This window comes from Eschrichtius robustus, chromosome 1 (genome assembly GCF_028021215.1).
Source record: "Eschrichtius robustus isolate mEscRob2 chromosome 1, mEscRob2.pri, whole genome shotgun sequence".
Lineage (NCBI taxonomy): Eukaryota > Metazoa > Chordata > Mammalia > Artiodactyla > Eschrichtiidae > Eschrichtius > Eschrichtius robustus.
Genome location: NC_090824.1, coordinates 125,140,710 through 125,162,653, shown reverse-complemented (window position 1 = coordinate 125,162,653; position 21,944 = coordinate 125,140,710). Strand labels below are relative to the sequence as shown.

Below are 21,944 nucleotides of genomic sequence, written 5' to 3'. Positions count from 1 at the left end.
TACAATGGTATGTTAGTTTCTGCTTTATAACAAAGTGAATCAGCTATATGTATACCCATATCCCCATATCCCCTCCCTCTTGCATCTCCCTCCCACCCTCCCTATCCCACCCCTCTAGGTGGTCACAAAGCACTGAGCTGATCTCCCTGTGCTATGCGGCTGCTTCCCATTAGCTATCTATTTTACATTTGGTAGTATATATAAGTCCATGCCACTCTCTCACTTTGTCCCAGCTTACCCTTTCCCCTCCCTGTGTCCTCAAGTCCATTCTCTACGTCTGCGTCTTTATTCCTGTCCTGCCCCTAGGTTCTTCAGAACAATTTTTTTTTTTTTAGATTCCATATATGTAAGCATATGGGATTTGTTTTTCTCTTTCTGACTTACTTCACTCTGTATGACAGACTCTAGGTCCATCCACCCCACTACAGATAACTCAGTTTCGTTTGTTTTTATGGCTGAGTAATGTTCCATTGTATATATGTGCCACATCTTCTTTATCCATTCATCTGTCGATGGACACTTAGGTTGCTTCCATGTCCCAGCTATTGTGAAGAGTGCTGCAATTAACATTGTGGTACATGACTCTTTTTGAATTATGGTTTTCTCAGGGTATATGCCCAGTAGTGGGATTGCTGGGTCGTATGGTAGTTCTATTTGTAGTTTTTTAAGGAACCTCCATACTGTTCTCCATAGTGGCTGTATCAATTTACATTCCCACCAACAGTGCAAGAGGGTTCCCTTTTCTCCACACCCTCTCCAGCATTTATTGTTTGTAGACTTTTTCATGATGGCCATTCTGAGTGGTGCGAGGTGATACCTCATTGTAGTTTTGATTTGCATTTCTCTAATGATTAGTGATGTTGAGCATCCTTTCATGTGTTTGTTGGCAATCTGTATATCTTCGTTGGAGAAATGTCTATTTAGGTCTTCTGCCCATTTTTGGATTGGGTTGTTTGTTTTTTTGATATTGAGCTGCTTGTAAATCTTGGAGATTAATCCTTTGTCAGTTGATTCGTTTGCAAATATTCTCTCCCATTCTGAGGGTTGTCTTTTCATCTTGTTTATGGTTTCCTTTGCTGTGCAAAAGCTTTTAAGTTTCATTAGGTCCCATTTGTTTAGTTTTGTTTTTATTTCCATTTCTTTAGGAGGTGGGTCAAAAAAGATCTTGCTGTGATTTATGTCATAGAGTGTTCTGCCTATGTTTTCCTCTAAGAGTTTTGTAGTGTCTGACCTTACATTTAGGTCTTTAATCCATTTTGAGTTTATTTTTATTTTCTAATTTCATTCTTTTACATGTAGCTGTCCAGTTTTCCCAGCACCACTTACTGAAGAGGCTGTCTTTTCTCCATTGTATATTCTTGCCTCCTTTATCAAAGATAAGGTGACCATATGTGCGTGGATTTATCTCTAGGCTTTCTATCCTGTTCCATTGATCTATATTTCTCTTTTTGTGCCAGTACCATACTGTTTTGATTACTGTAGCTTTGTAGTATAGTCTGAAGTCACAGAGCCTGATTCCTCCAGCTCCGTTTTTCTTTCTCAAGATTGCTTTGGCTATTCGGGGTCTTTTGTGTTTCCATACAAATTGTGCAATTTTTTGTTCTAGTTCTGTGAAAAATGTCATTGGTAGTTTGATAGGCATTGCATTGAATCTGTAGATTGCTTTGGGTAGTATAGTCATTTTCACAATGTTGATTCTTCCAATCCAAGAACATGGTATATCTCTCCATCTGTTTGTATCATCTTTAATTCTTTCATCAGTGTCTTATAGGTCTTTTGTCTGCATACAGGTCTTTTGTCTCCTTAGGTAGGTTTATTCCTAGGTATTTTATTCTTTTTGTTGCAGTGGTAAATGGGAGTGTTTCCTTAATTTCACTTTCAGATTTTTCATCATTAGTGTATAGGAATGCAAGAGATTTCTGTGCCTTACTTTTGTATCCTGCTACTTTACCAAATTCATTGATTACCTCTAGTATTTTTCTGGTAGCATCTTTAGGATTCTCTATGTATAGTATCATGTCATCTGCAAACAGTGACAGCTTTACTTCTTTTCCGATTTGGATTCCTTTTGTTTCTTTTTTTCTCTGATTGCTGTGGCTAAAAATTCCAAAACTATGTTGAATAATAGTGGTGAGAGTGGGCAGCCTTGTCTTTTTCCTGATTTTAGTAGAAATGCTTTCAGTTTTTCACCATTGAGAACGATGTTGGCTGTGGGTTTGTCATATATGGCCTTTATTATGTTGCGGGAAATTCCCTATATGCCTACTTTCTGGAGGGTTTTTATCATAAATGGGTGTTGAATTTTGTCAAAAGCTTTTTCTGCATCTATTGAGATGATCATATGGTTTTTATCCTTCAGTTTGTTAATATGGTGTATCACTTTGATTGATTTCCATATATTGAAGAACCCTTGCATTCCTGGGATAAACCCCACTTGATCATGGTGTATGATCCTTTTCACGTGCTGTTGGATTCTGTTTGCTAGTATTTTGTTGAGGATTTTTGCATCTATGTTCATCAGTGATATTGGCCTGTAGTTTTCTTTCTTTGTGACATCTTTGTCTGTTTTTGGTATCAGGGTGATAGTGGCCTCATAGAATGAGTTTGGGAGTGTTCCTCCCTCTGCTGTATTTTGGAAGAGTTTGGGAAGGATAGGTGTTAGCTCTTCTCTAAATGTTTGATAGAATTCGCCTGTGAAGCCATCTGGTCCTGGGCTTTTATTTGTTGGAAGATTTTTAGTCACAGTTTCAATTTCAGTGCTTGTGATTGGTCTCTTTATATTTTCTATTTCTTCCTGGTTCAGTCTTGGATGTATGTTGGATTTTTAACAATTAACAAATTAACTTAGTAATTGTCACTTTTTCTTGAATACTTTTTATATCATTTTCATTTCTTTTTTTATTTCTAAACAGTTTTTTCCTTTTTATCTTTTGTTGCTCATAAGGTATTATCTTTTGTATTTATTTACTCTTGGATTTCTTATAGTTTACTCCTCATTTCTGAAATGATTTTTTCTCTTATTTCTAATTCTTTTTTTGAGTCTGTCACCTCATTTTTGAATGCTTCTCTTTCAGTTTTGTGTTTTTCTTTCAAGTCTTGTTTCATTTTCTTCATCTCTTTACCTTGCTTTGAAATAGGTTACAGTTTGATCTGTTTTGTGGGTAGTTCCTGTCTGTCATGCTTTTATTGTAAAGATGTTATTCTGCCTCTTTTCCTTTTTTTCCCCTAATAACAAGTTCATGTGGAATTTGACCTTCATACTTTTCTGTTGCTTATTTTTATGAAAAACTTGTTTTCCTGAATTTTTAGAATGGGATGGGATTCAAGATAGCTTTTCTAAATCCATAGACTCCCTTTCTCTACTGTTTTTGTGTAACGTTAGAAAAAATAAGGTGGTTTCAAGCATATTCCCCTCCCCACCTTTTATCTTAACTTTTTCTCTTTCCTTTCTGTTGTCCTCATTCTGCTCAACTTTTATTCCGCTCCCAGTAGTTTCTGCTCAGTATGAGGGCTCTGTCCTGGAAGGGAGTACTGCTTTTCAGTTTCAAGAATTCACAAGAGCTAGACGGCTCTAGCTTTTTTCAAACTTCTCATCATGGAACCTTTGTACTTACCTGCTATCAGAGAGGGCAAACTTCCCAGTTGCAGCTGCTCTTCTTAGATTGGCTCACTATTCCTTCTGGTGAGTACTTGATTGGTTGTTTTGGGTTTTTCTTATTCTGAGGTCTGTCAGACACTCTTTCTCTTCCTCCTGCACAGATAGTATTCCCATGCAGATTCTGTGTTTGGTAGTGGTTTGTCTGCACCTGCTTATATTTTGGAGTTACTGGAGCTATGTTTGTCTAGTTTTATTATGAATATTAAGCACAAATTTGGAGTTTAGCCTTCTATTTGTTTTGTGTAGTGATTCCACGTTTAGAAAACTACATTGCTGCTGCTATTGTCATCTTTTCCAGAATTCTACGCGCCCCCCAGTTGTTTTTTGTTGTTGTTTGTTTGTTTTGTTTTGTTTGTTTATTTGGGTTTTTTTGGCTGCATTGGGTCTCTGTTGCTGCACGTGGACTTTCTTTAGTTGCGGCGAGCGTGGGCTACTCTTTGTTGTGGTGCGCGTGCTTCTCATTACGATGGCTTCCCTTGTTGCGGAGCACGGGCTGTAGGTGTGCGGGCTTCAGTAGTTGTGGCATGCGGGCTGTAGAGCACAGGCTCAGTAGTTGTGACATGTGGGCTTAGTTGCTCTGCAGCATGTGGAATCTTCCTGGACCAGGGCTTGAACCCGTGTCCCCTGCATTGGTAGGCGGATTCTTAACCACTGCACCATCAGGGAAGCCCCTCCCCCAGTTGTTTTTAAAAAACACATTTCTAAGTCTTGTGAACAGATTTTTTTTACCCCTCCCCTCCCCCTCCCCTTTGCTTCCCCCTCCCCCTCCCCTTTGCTTCCCCCTCTCCTTTCCTCCCCTCCTCTCCCCTTCCCCTTCCCTTCCCCTCCCCTTCTCCTCTCTTCTCCTCTCTTCTCTCTTTTTCGTGGGGGTCAGGGAAGGAGGGCTATGATTTTTTTAAGCCTTATTATAGAACAGTAGTCCCTTCTTATATATGGGGAATACGTTCCAAGACCCCCAGTGGATGCCTGAAACCATGAATAGTACCAAACCCTATATATACCATGTTATTTCCTATACATACATACCTATGATAAAGCTTAATTTATAAATTAGGTACAGTAAGAGAATATCCAAATTGCCAGCATCACAACTCTTGCACTTAGGGGCCATTTTTAAGTAAAATAAGGATTACTTGAACACGAGCACTGAGATACTGTGGCAGATGAGCTGATAACCAGATGGCTACTAAGTGACTTAACGGGTGGCTAGCTTATATAGTGTGGCTATGCTGGACAAAGGGATGATCCTCAGAACAGTATGCAGTTTAAAACTTATGAATTGTTTATTTCTGGAATTTTCCATTTAATATTTTCCGATAACGGTTGACTGCCAGTAACTGAAACCACAGAAAGTGAAACCGCGAATAAAGGGGGACTACTGTAATAGATCTTTAGATAAAAAATTCTAACCTACTTGGGCCCATCATTCTCCTTTTGTCAGCAGCAGAATTTCAGATCTCTTATTAGGGACTGTCAGCCTTTACTTATGCATATTTTGTATGTCCTCAAAACTCTTCTCATGTTCACTGAAAATTATTCGTCTGACACACATGTTCTGTTGTTTTGTGTACTATTTAAAGATTCTGACTGAAATTACTCTATCCCTTCCCATTTCATGGTCTGGCAATATAATATATTGACTTTTGAAGATTCTTCTTTTATTGTTTTACTTGATTCAGAGAAAAACAAAAACAAAACCAAAAAAACCCCTAAAAGGCAGACAACAAATTGACAACAGCTGTAGTCAGAGATAATATCTTTATTGTATGGGATTCGTACAAAGTGAGTAAAAAATCCATTAAACCCTAATGAATAAATGGGCAGAAGTTAGTTGTAAGCAAATCCATGGAAAAACTTTAGTTCTGTTGATAATAAGGAAGTGTGAAGTTAAAAGAATACATCCTCTTTTTTCTCACTTTACTTTTCAAAAAAAATTTAAAGCATAATACTTATTGGTGTGGGTGCAGTGAGACTGGTGCTCTCACATAGACGTATTCATTGGTTAGGGCAACTGTGATGACAACCCTGGGTCCTGTGCTTTTGGCAGGGTTTTGAGGAGAGGGGAGGCGGAGAGGAGAAGCCTGGATTTTTATAAAGCATTATGCATGGCAATAGGCTTTACCATCATATTCAACACAAATGATAAATAAGCCACGATTTTTTATATAGCTATAGCTATATCTATATACATATACAGATATGTATAGATATGTGTGTGAGTGTTGAATTGCTCTGGACCTTTATCGTTTTTAGGACCGCCCTCATTTTATACATTGCTGGTGATGAAATAATATTGTAACACCAGTTTTGAAAGCAATTTGGTATAGTATGTTTCAGGAATCAGAAGATTGTTGTCATTTTTTGCATATAGTAGTCCCATGTCCGAGGTTCTCTACTAAGTGAAGTAATTAAAAATGTAGCAACAGGAGGAGGAGGCCGCCTAGGCGGCAGGGAGTGAGCCAGTGCCCAGGGTGAATCAATGGAAACCCCCCGACGAAGCCAGCCGGGAACACACTTCAGTGCAGCCAAATAGCATTGATTATTTTCCTTCCAAAAAAACAAAACAAAACAATGAAGTAGCCACAACTATATTCTTAAAAATGGCTCATATAACAAATAAGTAGAAAGAATCTCAAGTGTCCTCTTAAAGGAAAATGCTTAAGTAAATTGTGATTTTTACATTAGATGGAATATTATTGGTTCAATTACGAAGATTAAGTAGACATAGAGAAAAGTCTGCATGGCCCTTTTGTATCGTCACGTATGTATCCACTGTGATAACTATGTTAAAGAACGTGTATATGCAAAACTCTGGAAGGACATATATAAAAAAAGATAGCATATATTGTATTAAGGTGATGGGATTATCAAAGGTAGGTTTTTTTCTACTTTGTTCTTCTATAATGCTATTATATGCGTTAATAAAATATTTAGTTAATAAAGGCTTGTGTGTCTCCCGCTTCCCATTTTTGCCACCTTTGTTGGTATCTTTTAGTGCTTTATTCTGCAGGAGTAAATAGTCTAGCCATCTGTGTTTAAGATTGGATGTGTTATTTGAGCAGTTTAGATAGTTTTCGAAGAAGGAAAGTCAACAATAATTTCAGAGAATATTTATAAAAATATCTGCACTAAGAATGTCTTGACTATTTATTGCATGTTTCTTATTTTACTAGGTTTGCAGAATGGCGTCTGATTACTCAAGAACATGTGCTAGCCCAGATAGCATTCAGACTGGTGATGCTCCCATTGTTTCAGAAACCTGTGAGGTTTATGTTTGGGGGAGCAATAGCAGCCATCAGTTGGTAGAAGGCACACAGGAGAAAATATTACAGCCCAAACTGGCTCCTAGTTTCTCTGACGCGCAGACTGTGAGTTCTCTGCATACCTTACAAATTGGTACATGACAGGGTTTGCTTTAAATAATGTTAAGAGTGGTTTTTTTTGTTTTTTGTTTTAATGAATGAATGTTCTTGCTTGTTTCTTATCTATATTGTTTCTATACTATACTGCATCAGCTTTTTCATTTTCATAGAAAAAATATTTTAAGTCCCTCATTTCCCTAATAGTGTTTCCAAGTTTTAAAAAGTTAAATTTGCATCTGGAGTTTTAAAAAGAATTATGAATGGCAGCATACTTACCCTTATATTCAACACAAATGGTAAATAAGACTAAGTAAAAATTAGAATTTTCCCTTTGCCATATTGGCATTTCATTTTCTTACTATGATCACTTTTTTTACATTTGTAGCTAACTTTTAGGCAAAATGGAACTTTCTATTTTATTATTTTCATTAAAACATATGTTTTTCTCAAATGAATTTAGAATATATATTACATGGTTCTTGTTATAATGGACCCTAAGGAATTACAGGAAAGATTTCCTTCTTGCCCTTCACCAATTATATAAGAGGAGGCTAAACATTTTTCTTTGTTGTTTCATTGAACCATGACTGGATAGATAACCTGAAAAGATAAAATACACATTAATTTGAATTCAACAATAAAGTCAACATGAATAGGCCATTAATAGTTTTCTTAATTTTCTGTTTACTTCTTAATCTCTATGGAGATTCATATTCTGCTTTAAAAGATATCCTTTGAGCCTCTTTGGTAAAATCAACTTAAATATTATACTTTGATTCTCACAGAAGCATTTTATATCTATGATTCTGTTTGTTTGCTTATAGATTGAAGCTGGACAATACTGCACTTTTGTCATTTCTACGGATGGCTCTGTCAGAGCTTGTGGTAAAGGCAGCTATGGGAGACTGGGCCTTGGAGATTCTAATAATCAGTCTACTTTAAAAAAATTAACATTTGAGCCTCACAGGTCCATTAAAAAGGTCTCATCTTCTAAAGGATCTGATGGTCATACTTTAGCTTTCACTACAGAGGGAGAAGTCTTCAGCTGGGGAGATGGTGATTATGGGAAGCTGGGACATGGAAATAGTTCAACACAGAAATATCCGAAGCTTATTCAGGGCCCTCTGCAGGGAAAGGTATGTGCCTTCTTTTTGGATTTAAGAATAATTAGATGCACTGGTACTGTGATTGCTATAATTGACGATATCTTTCAGATTTTGATGTATACTTTCTGAAGTAGCCCACCCTCCCAACCCTTTGGCTTATCTTTTGTATATCTGCTTGATGGTTTACAACACACTTTTACATACATTATTTAATTTTAATTCTTATAACAGCCTTGTTAAAGTAGTTATTATTTTCATTTCACAGATAGGAAACTGAGAATCATCCATTTAACAAATATTTATTTAGTACCTTCCAAATGCCAGGCAGTGTTTTAGGCATTAGACATATAACAGTGAACAAAACAGACAAGATTCTTACTCTCATGGAGCTTTAATCTGTGGGCTAGAGATGATAAATAGGTAAGCAAACACATAAAATAATTTCAAATAATAGTAAAGAAAAAATTGAGTAATGTAATAGATACTAACTTTGGCTGGGTGTGATATTAGATAATGAGGTCAGAGGGTTCTCTTGGAGTAGGTGGCATTTTAACAAAAGCTTAAATAAGACATTTAAAGTGGTTAAGTAACTTGGCCAAGGTCACACACAAATAAATGGCACCATTAGAAACTGAACCTAGGTCTCCTCTTTTTATTTCTATTTTACCTTTTCTTAAATGAAGCCATTTTCCTAACTTAAAATTATATGCAATTTTGTGAGTTCCTCCATTTTAAAATTGCTTTCTTTCTATGAATGTTTTCTTATATAAAAGTCTTTAAAGTTAAAATTTTATTTTATACCAAAATTAAAAGTGGGACACTTCTTTCATGGGAGTTTGTCTAACAAAGTTGGCTCTCAAATGAATTTTACTTTATTATAACTTTCAATGTTTAACTTAGACATCAGCCTCAAAGCAGTGAGCCTTGGAACATTCCACTTAACATCAGGGGGTCCTTGATAAGATGTTGAATATGGGACTCTAAGGAACTTCAGATAAATACTCTTTAAAGTTATATTTTTTAAGTTTTTCTAGCACCTTTTTTCTTAATTCCCATTGTTTTAAATTTTCTTTACATATATATATATATATATATATATATATATACACATATATACGTGTGTGTGTGTATGTGTGTGTGTATATATATATATATATATATATATATATATATTTTTTTTTTTTTTTTTTTGGCCGCACCGCACAGCTTGCACGATCACAGCGGTGGCCCAGTGAACTCGGGCCACCGCTATGAAAGCGCTGAGTCCTAACCACTGAACCTCCAGGGAATTCCTTATTTACATTCTTTTAATGTTCCATTTTATAATGGAAACATTGCCAGTTAAAAATAACTTAGTATGAATATCATGAAGGAAAAATTCCCAAAAAGTAAAATAATTTACAGATAAAAATTTCAGAGGTTCTTAGCATATTATCTAAAATGTAGTAGGTGCTCAGTATTTTTAATTGAATCTAAATTTTGAATTTTCTAAAGTGAGTTCTAATTTTTGGAGATTAAAAAATGTGGAGTTATTAGTATGGATATTTTTTCTGTTTATCTTTTTTTCAGCAGTTAGTGATTTTGATCAGTGTTAAAAAGGTATAAGTGATCCCCAAATTATGCTGCCATATACACTTATTTCCCTGATTCTGCCCATAAACTGTGTAGCTATTTGAGGGTAAAGAGATACTATTAGAAGTTTAATTGATATAAGCTTATATCTTAGATCTTTCTTCATTGGTAATAGTCAATGTGTTTTTGAGAGTTAATCCTATTATGTAATGAATTTTTCTTGATTAGCCAGGACTGGAGGTTTTGTATTAATGTTATATTTAAAATTTTTTCATTGTTCCATGAGTGTTCAGCCCCATCCAACTCTTTGAGTAAAGAGTTGATTGGTGATATAGTATTGTTGCAGGTGATTAGATTGATGTATTTGGGGCAGGGAGGAGTGGGCGAGAGAGTGCTGCTAGCCTTTACAGTCTCTTTGTGTGAATTAAGAAAAGTCGTCCTCTCTAGGTAGAAGTCAGAGTTTGTGGCTTGGCCAACAGAGCTTAGGCTGTATTTCAGCAATTTCTTGATCCTTTATGCAGGCAGCCTTGTCCTGGGCAAAACCTCCACAACTGTACATGGCACTTCTGGATGAGTTGTGAATATCAGTATCTCTGAAGTCTCTGTGTATAGGATCAAATGTGAACTCTATGTTTTAGTATCTTGTGTTCATCAAATTCACTTTGTGTACAATACAGGTAGTTGTTTGTGTGTCAGCTGGATACAGACATAGTGCTGCTGTCACGGAGGATGGTGAATTATACACATGGGGTGAAGGAGACTTTGGAAGATTAGGTAAGATTTTTTAAAAATTGAAGTTAGTCTCACAGAAAAATAGAAATGATGATGGTTACTGAGAAGTGGTGAGACTAAATTTAATAGGCCAAAGACTGTCATTTATTTTTGTTAGCTTTAAGCTCAGAGGAAGATAATTTTATATAGAGAGTACCTAGATTCTGGTGCTGAAATTTAAGATGTAATTAAATCTAGTAAGTATTTACTACTTTGTGCAGGCACTATAGGATTTCAGGGATAAGAAGATATCATCCTAAAGTGATCCTGAAGTGTGTTATCTAGGAGGTAGTGAAAACAAGTCATACTAGACAGCATTAGATAAGTGCTGTGAGAGGAGCATAATAGAATGTTCTACTGATTCAGTGAAGGGACTGGGTATCTCATGTTGGGAGCAGCCTAGAAGATTAGATGAGAAGATATTAGAAATGATTCTGTTTTTCATATTTAATTGCACTTTAAAAATTCCTCATTTCTGTTAATAACTTGTAATGTTTATTCTACCTGTAAAGTAATGGCCTAAAGAAAAAGAGCTAACATTATTTCTTTGTTGTTTTGTGTGTTTTATCCAAGGTCACGGTGACAGTAATAGCCGTAACATTCCAACGTTAGTAAAAGACATTAGCAATGTAGGAGAGGTTTCTTGTGGCAGTTCACATACTATTGCTTTATCTAAAGATGGGAGAACTGTATGGTCTTTTGGAGGAGGAGACAATGGTATGTAAAAAATTATTTATTGATAGCTTTGGCCTTTTTTCCGTGACTTTTAAAAAAATTTTTCAGTTATACAAGGCTATTGTAGAAAAACTCAAATGTATATAGGTGAGCAGAAATTTTTAAAATTTAAATAAATTTTTCTTAAAAAAATTTAAGAAAAATTTGCTCTAAGCATTGTTAAAATTTTGGGAGATAAATATATATGCATTTATATAAATATGTACCTATATTTCTACATAGATGTTTTAAAAAACCAAAGCAGACCTATATATACCATAGTTACTGTCTTACAACTTGTTTGTTTTTAATCTAACAGTATCTTATGAATATCTTTCTATGTCAGAAAACATGACTCTACATTTTTCTTTTCAGTGGCACAAAGTATTCTTTCATATGATTGTAGCAAAACTTACAAAACAATTTATTATTGTTGAATATCTAGATGGTTTCCAATTTTTTTCAATATTAAAAACAATACAGTGAATGACTAAATCTTTTTCTACTTTAGTCACTCCTACCAGTGATGCGAGAATGCTCATTTCCCCATATCCCTCAACAACACTGGCTATTAAAATTAAGATAATTAAAAAAATAGTTTCATTAGTGAAAATGGTATTTAATCTGTATTTCGTCCTTAGTGAGGTTGTTGGCCATTTGTTTTTCTTCTTTGGTGATTTGCCAGGTTCTCTATTTGGTGAATTATTGAGTCTTTTAAAAAAAAATTTAAAATAATTATATGCATACACATTCTTGTATAAGGACCTGTTTATTATATCAGCAAATTTGAAGTTAGAAGTATGACCATTAGAGGGGAGAAAGACAGCAAATTAATTTTCCATATCTCTCTTAAAGTGGTTTTAATTGCTTGACATTAAAATTCAGGAAACTATTGTTTATTGGTTTCTTTCTTGTAATAAAACCATTCATTTGTTAACATCCTCTGCTATCAGAAACTTAGAGCTTTCTAAAATGTGGACAATCTGTCAGGTTAGTGATGGAAAGATTAGTGATATTTATCAACATTAATACTAAGAAAAAGAATAGCGTTTCTTTGAAACAAGTAAATTGTTTAACTTGAATGTGTTTGTTTTTATAGGCAAACTTGGCCATGGTGATACCAACAGAGTGTATAAACCTAAAGTTATTGAAGCTTTACAAGGAATGTTCATTCGCAAAGTTTGTGCTGGAAGTCAGTCTTCACTTGCTTTGACATCAACAGGGCAGGTAGGACTAAGGGATGAGCATAAAAGGTTTAGAGTATTTCAGAGGACCAGATGACTAAAAAGTGATAATTGTATTTAAATTTTGAAGTTAAAAAATACATTTTAAAGTTAATCTACTGAAATGAAATATTTTCTCCTGTTTGAAGAAGTTGAGTATCTGAGAAGGAGCCAGGTTTTCTGACCTGGCCTGTGTGAGCCAGATAAACTTACTGTTAACCCCATGTTCTTTGTATTAAGATGGTTTGAAAAAAGGTTTTAGCACTAAACGCCCCTTAAACCTTTTCCTAAAAATCATGAATAGTGGGGGAAAGTGAGAATAGATCTTGCTGGAACCAGTGATATGAACTAAGAAGGCAAGAAGGTGATCAAAAGAGAGCAAGGAGAACATTTCCAGATGGAAAATAATCTGAGAGGGTTAGGTGGTTAGGTGTTTCTGAAAGAGGGTTACTCAGGCTTAGGATACTTAGAATTGTATAATCCCTTTATAAACTTGTGATTTTCTACATGCATATTTTGACTTCCCTCTGTTTGTTTGTTGGTGATGGAGAGGGTCCAGGTATGGTGATAGACTGACAATAATTTTGCTCCTTACATCCATCAGCAATGACAGTGAAAAAGTGAGCTGATCACTCATTGTTTCACATGTAGGAGTCTATTATGTGCCAGGCAGTGGTATAAAAATGTTTCTGACATTCACATGGCAGATGAGTAGCAAAGCTGAAATTACCATATTGTTTAATTATTTTTGAAAGACTGGAATGCCTTGCTGTAAAAGATCTAACGCAAAACTCTTTATCATTTTGTATTTAATTATGTTAGTCATTTGTTACAATGCTGGTTGCTGTCTTAAAATTTAAAACTTCTCTTTTACATCTTTCTCACTGTGAGTTTTGTGGCAGGAATCCATGAATTGAAGCCAAAAGATGCTCACTTATTTGATGTATAGCCACTGGCAAATCACAAACCTTCCTTGAAAATCACGTGCTTCTTTTTTATGAGAGGGGTAATAACTTCTGGTTTGAATGATTATATAAGATAGATTCAACTTTGAATGATTATATAAGATAGATTCAAAGATTTCAACTTTGAATTGAAGTTTCTATAACAACAAAAAGTTATTATTTAGTATCAAACCACACTCTTATTTAATAGATTATATTTATTTCTAAACAATGTAAGTTGTTAACCTACCATCTCAGGATATTATGTGTAGTGTATTTCTCTTTGTTTCAGGTCTATGCTTGGGGCTGTGGCGCTTGTCTAGGTTGTGGTTCTTCAGAAGCTACTGCACTGAGACCCAAGCTTATTGAAGAACTGGCTGCCACAAGAGTAGTTGATATTTCTATTGGAGACAGTCATTGTTTGGCTCTTTCTCATGGTAAGATCATTTGTTTTTAAAGAAATAGTATTAGGTTTTAAAGGCACTTTCAAGTTCATACCATCCTTTTTTTCTCCCCATCTTTAACATACCAAGTTGGCTATGATTTTTAAAATTTTTAATTTATATTGGACGGTGGTTGACTTGCAATGTTGTGTTAGTTTCAGGTATACAGCAAAGTGATTCAGTTACACATGTACATGTATCTATTCCTTTTCAGGTTCTTTCAAAACAACACAGTGAGGTAGGCAGAGGAGTACTTACCAACCAGTGGAAAGACCTAAGGTGTTCTGGGCTGGGTGGAACTGGGGAAGGAGATGGGAAAGGAGTGCATATCATAAAGGATACCATAGTGTTGCTCTTCTGGGGAAACCAGGAATCAAATTTGGTGGTTGTCGTCATGGTAGGGCACAGAGCACGGTCCTTGAGAGGAGGGGGAGTGAGAGATTATGCGATGGGTGGGTCACCTCACAGAAGCATGTCCTCCCTTGTCATTCATCCACAGAGTGTGTTTGCTTCCTCCTGCTCAGTCATTCTCAGCCTTCCAAGTTCAGTTCAAATAGAATAACCATATGATCTGGCAATTCCACTCTGGGTATATACCGAAAAGAACCGAAAACAGAGGCTCAAACAGATAATTGTACCCCAATGTTCATAGCAGTGTTATTCACCAGAGGGTGGAAACAACTTAAGTTTCCACCAAAAGACGAATGGATAAATAAAATGGGGGTATATCCATAGAGTGGAATATTATTCAGCCTTATAAAGGAATGAAATACTGATCTACGCTACAACGTGCGTGAATCTTGAAGACATTGCGCTGAGTGAAATGAAAGAACAAATATCATGTGATTCCACTTATATGAGGTATCTAGAGTAGGCAAGTTCATAGAGACAGAGCAGAGTAGAGGTTAACAGGCACTGGGAGGAAGGGGGGATGGGGAGATATTGCTTAATGGGCACAGGGTTTCTGTTTGGGATGATGAGAGGTTTCTGGAGATGGATAGTAGTGATGCTTGCACAGCACTGTGAATGGATTTAATGTCTCTGAATTGTGCACTTAAAAATGATTAAAATGTGAGTTTTATGTTATACGTATTTTACTGCAATTAAAAATAAATGAATGAATGATTGGATGGATGGATGAGCAGATGGATGGATGAATAAATGAATGAATAAGAAAACTAATTCAGTTCAGGGCTCATGGCCTACAGAAAGCTTTCCTGGATCCAGCCTGATTGGAACAGCCTGGGACGTACTGTACTCTGATTATTAGTGCACTTGACTGTCTCCACACTAAGCTGTGAGCTCCTGGAGAATATGGACCATGCCCTGTTCCACTTCATATCCCTGACTCTAACCAAAGGCCTAGCACATTGTGACAATTTGATAATTCTGTTTTAAATTAATGGATCTGAAAACATGGCATGTTTGAAACGCATATTTTAGGTTTTAAATAAATGAAACAGGTATCACCTACAAAAAAAAATAGTATTAAATATTACCTTCCATAAATATTTTACAGTGAAATTTGGCTTTTCTTTTGTTCTTTATGTTTTGTTTTTAGATAATGAAGTTTATGCCTGGGGCAATAACTCAATGGGGCAGTGTGGGCAAGGAAATTCCACGGGTCCTATTACTAAACCAAAGAAAGTGAGTGGCTTAGATGGCATAGCTATTCAACAGATCTCCGCTGGAACATCACATAGTCTGGCATGGACTGCTCTTCCTAGGGACAGGTAAATGTGCTCACGTTTAAAATTTCTTGTGTTTTAGGGCTTCCCTGGTGGCGCAGTGGTTAAGAATCCACCTGCCAATGCAGGGGACACGGGTTCAAGCCCTGGTCCGGGAAGATCCCACATGCCGCGGAGCAACTAAGCCCGTGCGCCACAACTACTGAGCCTGAGCTCTAGAGCCCACGTGCCACAACTACTGAAGCCCGCGTGCCTAGAGCCCGTGCTCCGCAACAAGAGAAGCCACTGCAGTGAGAAGCCCGTGCGCTGCAACTAGAGAAAGCCTGCGTGCAGCAACGAAGACCCAAAGCAGCCAAAAATAAATAAATAAAATAAATAAATATATTTAAAAAAATTTCCTGTGTTTTATTAACAGCAGAAACACTAATAAAAGCAGAAATAATTGTACTTTGTTCATAAAATACCCTTCTATTTCTAGTATTGATTTTTTTACTGTCCTAGACATGCCATCTCGATTTCTTTCATTTTAATTGTTGAGGTTAGATATGTTTCATAAGCAAGAAGTTATACCGTATATTAAGATATTGTCTTAATTTAAGTGTCTTTTAAACATTTTGAATTCCTTCCCTGTCTCCAGATACTGATCTTAAATATTGTGGCCACATATCAAGAGGAAGTTAAATTAAAATAATCAAAATCAGAACTAGGTTTTATTGCTTTTTAACAGTTAATTAGCTTCCATGCCCTTTATCTGGTTGTTTTTTTGAAAAGAAGCAGTGGCCATACTTTTAAATAAAGGAAGTTAGTTTTTGCAGAAATTTAGCTTTTTCCTAATGTGATAACCATATCTTTTTTAGATAATCAGGTAATTTTTAGCCAATATTTGAAGATTGAATTTTAAGAAATTTTGAGGTTATTTCAGCTATTTTCAGATGTATATGGGCTAATTAATAACTTAGAATGTATTATATTTGTATTCTAGACCTTTGATTCAGATGGGGTTTATTATATCATTCTAACCAATTTAAAACATTTATAGGTAATTACCCTCCAAAACAAAACCGAAAATATAATAAATTGAATACAAATAATTTGCTGTTAGTATTAAATCTGCAACTTCTCACCTTATATGTAGAAAATTGGTTTCCAAGATCTTGAAAATTTTCACAAGAGTTTTCAAGAGGTTTTCTTTTAGTAGATTTCAGTATATCACTTTACAGAGTCAGACTATTTTTCTTAATATGAACTATACATCTTATAGGCCCTAAGAACCAGAAGGGTCTATAGTAGATCATGTGGCTCAGCCCTCTGACTTCAGGTGAATGAATAGCCAGACCTTGCAAAATAAGTAGTGGTTATGTATTTTCTTCTTGAAGAATTCTAGAGATAGCCAATTCTTGGTTTTCCTCAGTTGCTAAAATGAAGGGTTTTATCACCTTTATAATCAGAAAGGTCTTCTGTATATCTTGTTAACATCTTTCAACTTTAATAATGGTTTAATTTTTGCTTTTGATTGTGTGAAAGTTTCATGTTAAGGCTTTTTCATGATTTTCTTATGCTTCCTTCTAGACAAGTTGTTGCCTGGCACCGACCTTATTGTGTAGACCTTGAAGAGAGTACCTTCTCACACCTTCGTTCATTTCTTGAGAGATACTGTGATAAAATAAACAGTGAGATTCCCCCGCTCCCTTTCCCTTCATCAAGGTATGTTATATATATGTGTATTTCTGTGTGTGCGCACATGTGCACACACATCTATTACTCATTTTGAATTTTGAGTTATTCTTTCTTATTCAATTTATCCCTCAATTATATGAAACTTCTTTATAATCTAAAAAATGAGCTAAACTTAGGTACTTACTGATAATAACCTTTAGAAAAATTTATCCATAATGTCATGAATCATGTTTTTAAAATTACTGTTAGTCATAATTTGAGAAAAATTTTAAAGAGAAAAAAATGTTATCCAAACTGGATAGCATGTGCTCTTTTATATTCCAGAAGTTCATAGCAGTTTATTTGGTTTCAGGGAACACCACAATTTCCTCAAGCTGTGCCTGAAGCTGCTTTCAAATCACCTTGCTCTTGCGCTTGCGGGAGGGGTAGCTACCAGCATTCTTGGGAGACAGGCAGGTCCGCTTCGAAATTTACTCTTCAGACTGATGGACTCAACTGTCCCAGATGAAATCCAAGAGGTAAGAGTATAGGACTTGTAAATCTGTAGCTCAGCCACATCTCTCCCTGAGGTTGTAGCTCACAAATTCAGCTATGTATTGGAAAACTTAAATTGGATGTTCTTTCCGTTACTCCTGTTTTCTTGGTGGGAGTAAATTTTTTGGTGAACTTGTCCTTTAAGACAAAGGTCAGACGTCGCCTCTGAGAAACCTTTCATTCCCTGCTCTCCTGCCAGGTTTGGTTTCTCTCATGTATGTTCTCATCACATCACATTGTTTTGTAATTGTCTACTTACAACTATGTCTGTCTTTTCTACCAGAAGATGAATTTCTGAGCACAAAGACCCAATTTTATTTTTAATTTTATTTTTATTGTGGTAAAATTTGCATAACATAAAATTTGCCATCTTAACCATTTTTAAGTGTGTAGTTCAGTGGTATTAAATACATTTATACTGTTGTACAACCATTACCACCATTTATCTCCATAACTCTTTTCATCATACAAAATTGAAATTCTGTACCCATTAAATAATAACTCCCTATTCTCCCCTCCCTTCAGCCCCTAGCAACAACCATTCTTTCTTTCTCTATGATTTTGATACTCTAAGTATGTCGTAAAAGTGGAATCATACACTGTCTTTTTGTCACTGGCTTATTTCACTTAGCATAATGTTGTCAACGTTTATCCATGTTAAGTAGCATATGTCAGAATTTCCTTCCTTTTTAAGGCTGAATAATGTTTTGATATTGTATATATTAAATTTTTGCTCATCTGTCATTTTTATGACCTTATTAAGCAATGATTTCTTAGATATGGTACCCAAAGCACAAGCAACCAAAGAAAAAAGAGATAAATTAGACTTCATCAAAATTAAAAACATTTTTATGGTGGTGCTGGAGAGGGGGTGCTGAGCTGTTGGGTATGAAGAGTAACAGAACAGACTGTATTTGCACTTGAAACTGCTTCTCAAGTTCAGATCAGGCAAGGAACAAACCTTGAAACAACCAACAAGACCAAAGAAGATCAAGACCACTTGATCTGAAACAAGAAGTTTGTGCCTACTTAGCAGCTTTGAAAGAGCACTTCCCAATGCTGCTAGTAGTCTTTGTTTAAAAAAAAAAATTAAAAACATTTTTGCTTCAAAGGACATTATCAAGGAAATGAAAATACAGCTCACAGAATGGGAGAAATATTTATAAATCATATGTCTCATAAGATTCTAGTTTACAGAATATATAAAGGATCCTTACAACTCAACAATAAAAAAGACAAATAATCAGAAAATGAGTCAAGAATCTGAGTTGACATATCTCCAAAGAAGATAGACATAGGCCACTAAGCACATGAAAAAATGTTCATCGTTGGGCATAAAGGAAATGCAAATTAAAATCACAGTGAGATACTGCTTCACGCCCACTAAATGGCTATAATCAAAAAGACTGGTAATAGCAAGCATTGGTGAAGATGTAGAGAAATTGGAACCCTCATGCATTGCTAATGGGAATGTAAAATTGTACAGCCACTTTGGAAAACAGGTAGTTCTGTAAATAGGTAAACATAGAGTTACCACATACTGCAGCAATTCCACACCTAGGTCTATATCCAAGAGAATATAAAACATGTCCACACAAAAACTTATACATGAATGTTCATAACAGTATTATTCATTGTAGCCAAAAAGTGGAAACAAACCAATGTCTGTCAACTGGTGAAGGGATGAACAAAATGTGGTATGTCCATGCAATGTAATATTATTCAGCCCTAAGAGGGAATGAAGTACTGTTGTACAAGCTACAACATGAGCGAACCTTGTAAACATTATGCTAAGTGAAAGAAGCCAGGCACAAAAGGTCACATACTGTATGATTCCATATATATGAAATGTGCAGAGTAGGTAAATCCATAGAGACACAAAGTAGATTAATTGGCTGTCAGGGGTTTTGGGGGAGGGAGAGATGGGAAATGACTGCTAATGGGCACAGGTTTCTTTTTGGGGTGATGAAAATGTCCTAAAATTAGATAGTGGTGATGGTTGCACAACTCTGTGAATATACTAAAACCCACTGAATTTTATACTTTCAAAAGGTAAATTTTATGATGTGAATTATATGTCAATTAAAAAAAAAAGCAAAAAAGATACAGTGATTTTCCAACTAGAGGGACATATCCCTGGGATGTAGGTAGAAGGAATATTAACCTGGTGGTGAATGGGAACTTTGAGGATTAAATTTTATCAGGAACGAGGTAGTACAATATTTTTAAAAGGTTGAAAAGTATTGGAATAAAATCACGAAAGTAAACTTTAAAAAAATCTATTTTTATAATTGTTTATTCATTCCTTGAGTCTTCTTTGTAGCTACTCCTTAGGAGAATCCTTTGGAGGTGGATTCTCTCAGGATGTGTACAGGGCTGTTTCTGTTCCTCTTTCTTTATCCCTGAAACTTCTGGTAATTTATCTGTTTGCAGCAATCAGTGCTGCTGCTGTTTTTTTGTGTTTCTTCCTTTTTTGACACTTTATTTTGAAGCAGTCGTAGACTTAAGGAAAAGTTGCATAAGTAATAGAGTTTTCACGCATGTCTCAACCAGCTTCCCCTAATGCTAATGTCTTGTATGACTACAGTACAATTATCAAAACCAAGAAATCAACATTGGTTTAATACTATTAATTAAACTAAACACCTTATTAGAAATTTTATCAGTTTTTTGCTAATGTCCTTGTTCTTTTGCAAGACCCTATTCAGGATCCCATATTACGTTTAATTGGACACTTTATGAATACTGGTCAGTTATTTTATTGAATATCTCTCTGTTATTTTTCATGATTGGACTGAGGTTATGTGCTTTTGGCAAGAATACCACAGAAATGATGTGCCCTCAGTACATCATATCATGTGGTTCATGATATTGATGTGTCTTATTACTGGAGATTTTGACCTTGATCACTTGGTTAAGGTGGTGTCTGCTGGATTTCTACATAAATCAGTAACTTCTGAGAGAGGGTAGGTAGAAAATATATTCTTTGAGAATATACTCACACTTAAATAGTTTGCGAATTGAATATCTTCATGAATAGTTGAGGCATAGTATTCTAAATTGTAAATCATTTTCTCATAAGAATTGTGAAGTCATCTTCTAGCTTTCAGGTTGTTACTCAGAAAATCAACACTATTCAAATTTTTGATCCTTTTATGGAAATCTTTTTCTCTCTGGATTCTGTAGCAAGTTCTACTTGTCCTCTCTGTTTTCATATTTTAAAATGATATGAACTGATGTGGGTCTGATTTTATCCATTTTTGTGTATATTTGGGTAGACTCTTAATTTGGAAACTCAGAGCCTTCAGTGTTAAGAAATTAGCTTGAAGTGTATTGTTGATTTTCTCTTTATTGTCTTCTGTGTTTTCTCTCTGTCTCTGGAACTCATTATTGGGATAATAGACCTCCTGGACCAGTCCTCTGTGTCTGATTTTTTTTAATGTCTAATTTTTTTAAAACTAATTAATTTATTTTTGGCTGCGTTGGGTCTTCGTTGCGGTGCGTGGGCTTTCTCTAGTTGCGGCGAGTGGGGGCTGCTCTTAGTTGCGGTGCGCAGGCTTCTCATCGCGGTGGGTTCTCTTGTTGCGAAGCACTGGGCTCTAGGCACGCGGGCTTCAGTAGCTGTGGCTCGCAGTCTCTAGAGTGCGGGCTTCAGTAGTTGTTGCGCATGGGCTTCGTTGCTCTGCGGCATGTGGGATCTTCCTGGACCAGGGCTTGAACCCATGTCCCCTGCATCGGCAGGCGGATTCTTAAGCACTGCGCCATCAGAAAGGCCCCAGTCCTCTTAATTTTCTTATGTTTTCTTTCCTGTTTTCCATCTTTTCTCCCCTCTACTTTATGAGAAATTCAATTTTTATATTCTAACCCTCCTATTGAGGTTTTTATTTTTTATGTCATATTTTTAATTTATAAGAGCTCTTTTCTTAATCATTGAGTGTTTCCTTTTTTCTAATTCAGCATCCTTATTTTAGTGGTAAAGAAGCTATGATCCAGAGAAGTTATGGGGCCTAAGATAATACAGCTATTTTTTATGCTGTTCCTGATACCTGGACCTTTGTTTGGCCAAGGCGTGCTCATTTTTCAGTTTTTAACCTAAATGCCCAATCCTCAGGGAGACCCTCCATGATGAACCCATAGACCATGTTAATTGCCTTTATGTATGGGTGCTCACTCAGGTTTGCATTTCTTTTTGCTTTGTCCATGTGACTCATTTCACACTTAAAATTACTTGCTCAGAATCTCTTTTTCCTAC

General features: G+C 35.7%; 1 protein-coding gene across 7 annotated transcripts in view; it reads left to right on the top strand.

Moving 5' to 3' along the window:
• The window catches only part of HERC1 (HECT and RLD domain containing E3 ubiquitin protein ligase family member 1), a 213,478-nt gene that overhangs the window by 58,011 nt on the left and 133,523 nt on the right, over positions 1-21,944 (top strand). For all 7 annotated transcript variants that reach the window (XM_068553272.1, XM_068553278.1, XM_068553309.1 and 4 more), the window contains exons 4-12: positions 6,832-7,026; positions 7,845-8,156; positions 10,376-10,472; positions 11,043-11,186; positions 12,283-12,410; positions 13,643-13,787; positions 15,355-15,526; positions 17,051-17,185; positions 17,511-17,676. In XM_068553272.1, the coding sequence (XP_068409373.1) occupies positions 6,832-7,026; positions 7,845-8,156; positions 10,376-10,472; positions 11,043-11,186; positions 12,283-12,410; positions 13,643-13,787; positions 15,355-15,526; positions 17,051-17,185; positions 17,511-17,676 (1,494 nt within the window). The remainder of the gene's footprint in view (positions 1-6,831; positions 7,027-7,844; positions 8,157-10,375; positions 10,473-11,042; positions 11,187-12,282; positions 12,411-13,642; positions 13,788-15,354; positions 15,527-17,050; positions 17,186-17,510; positions 17,677-21,944) is intronic.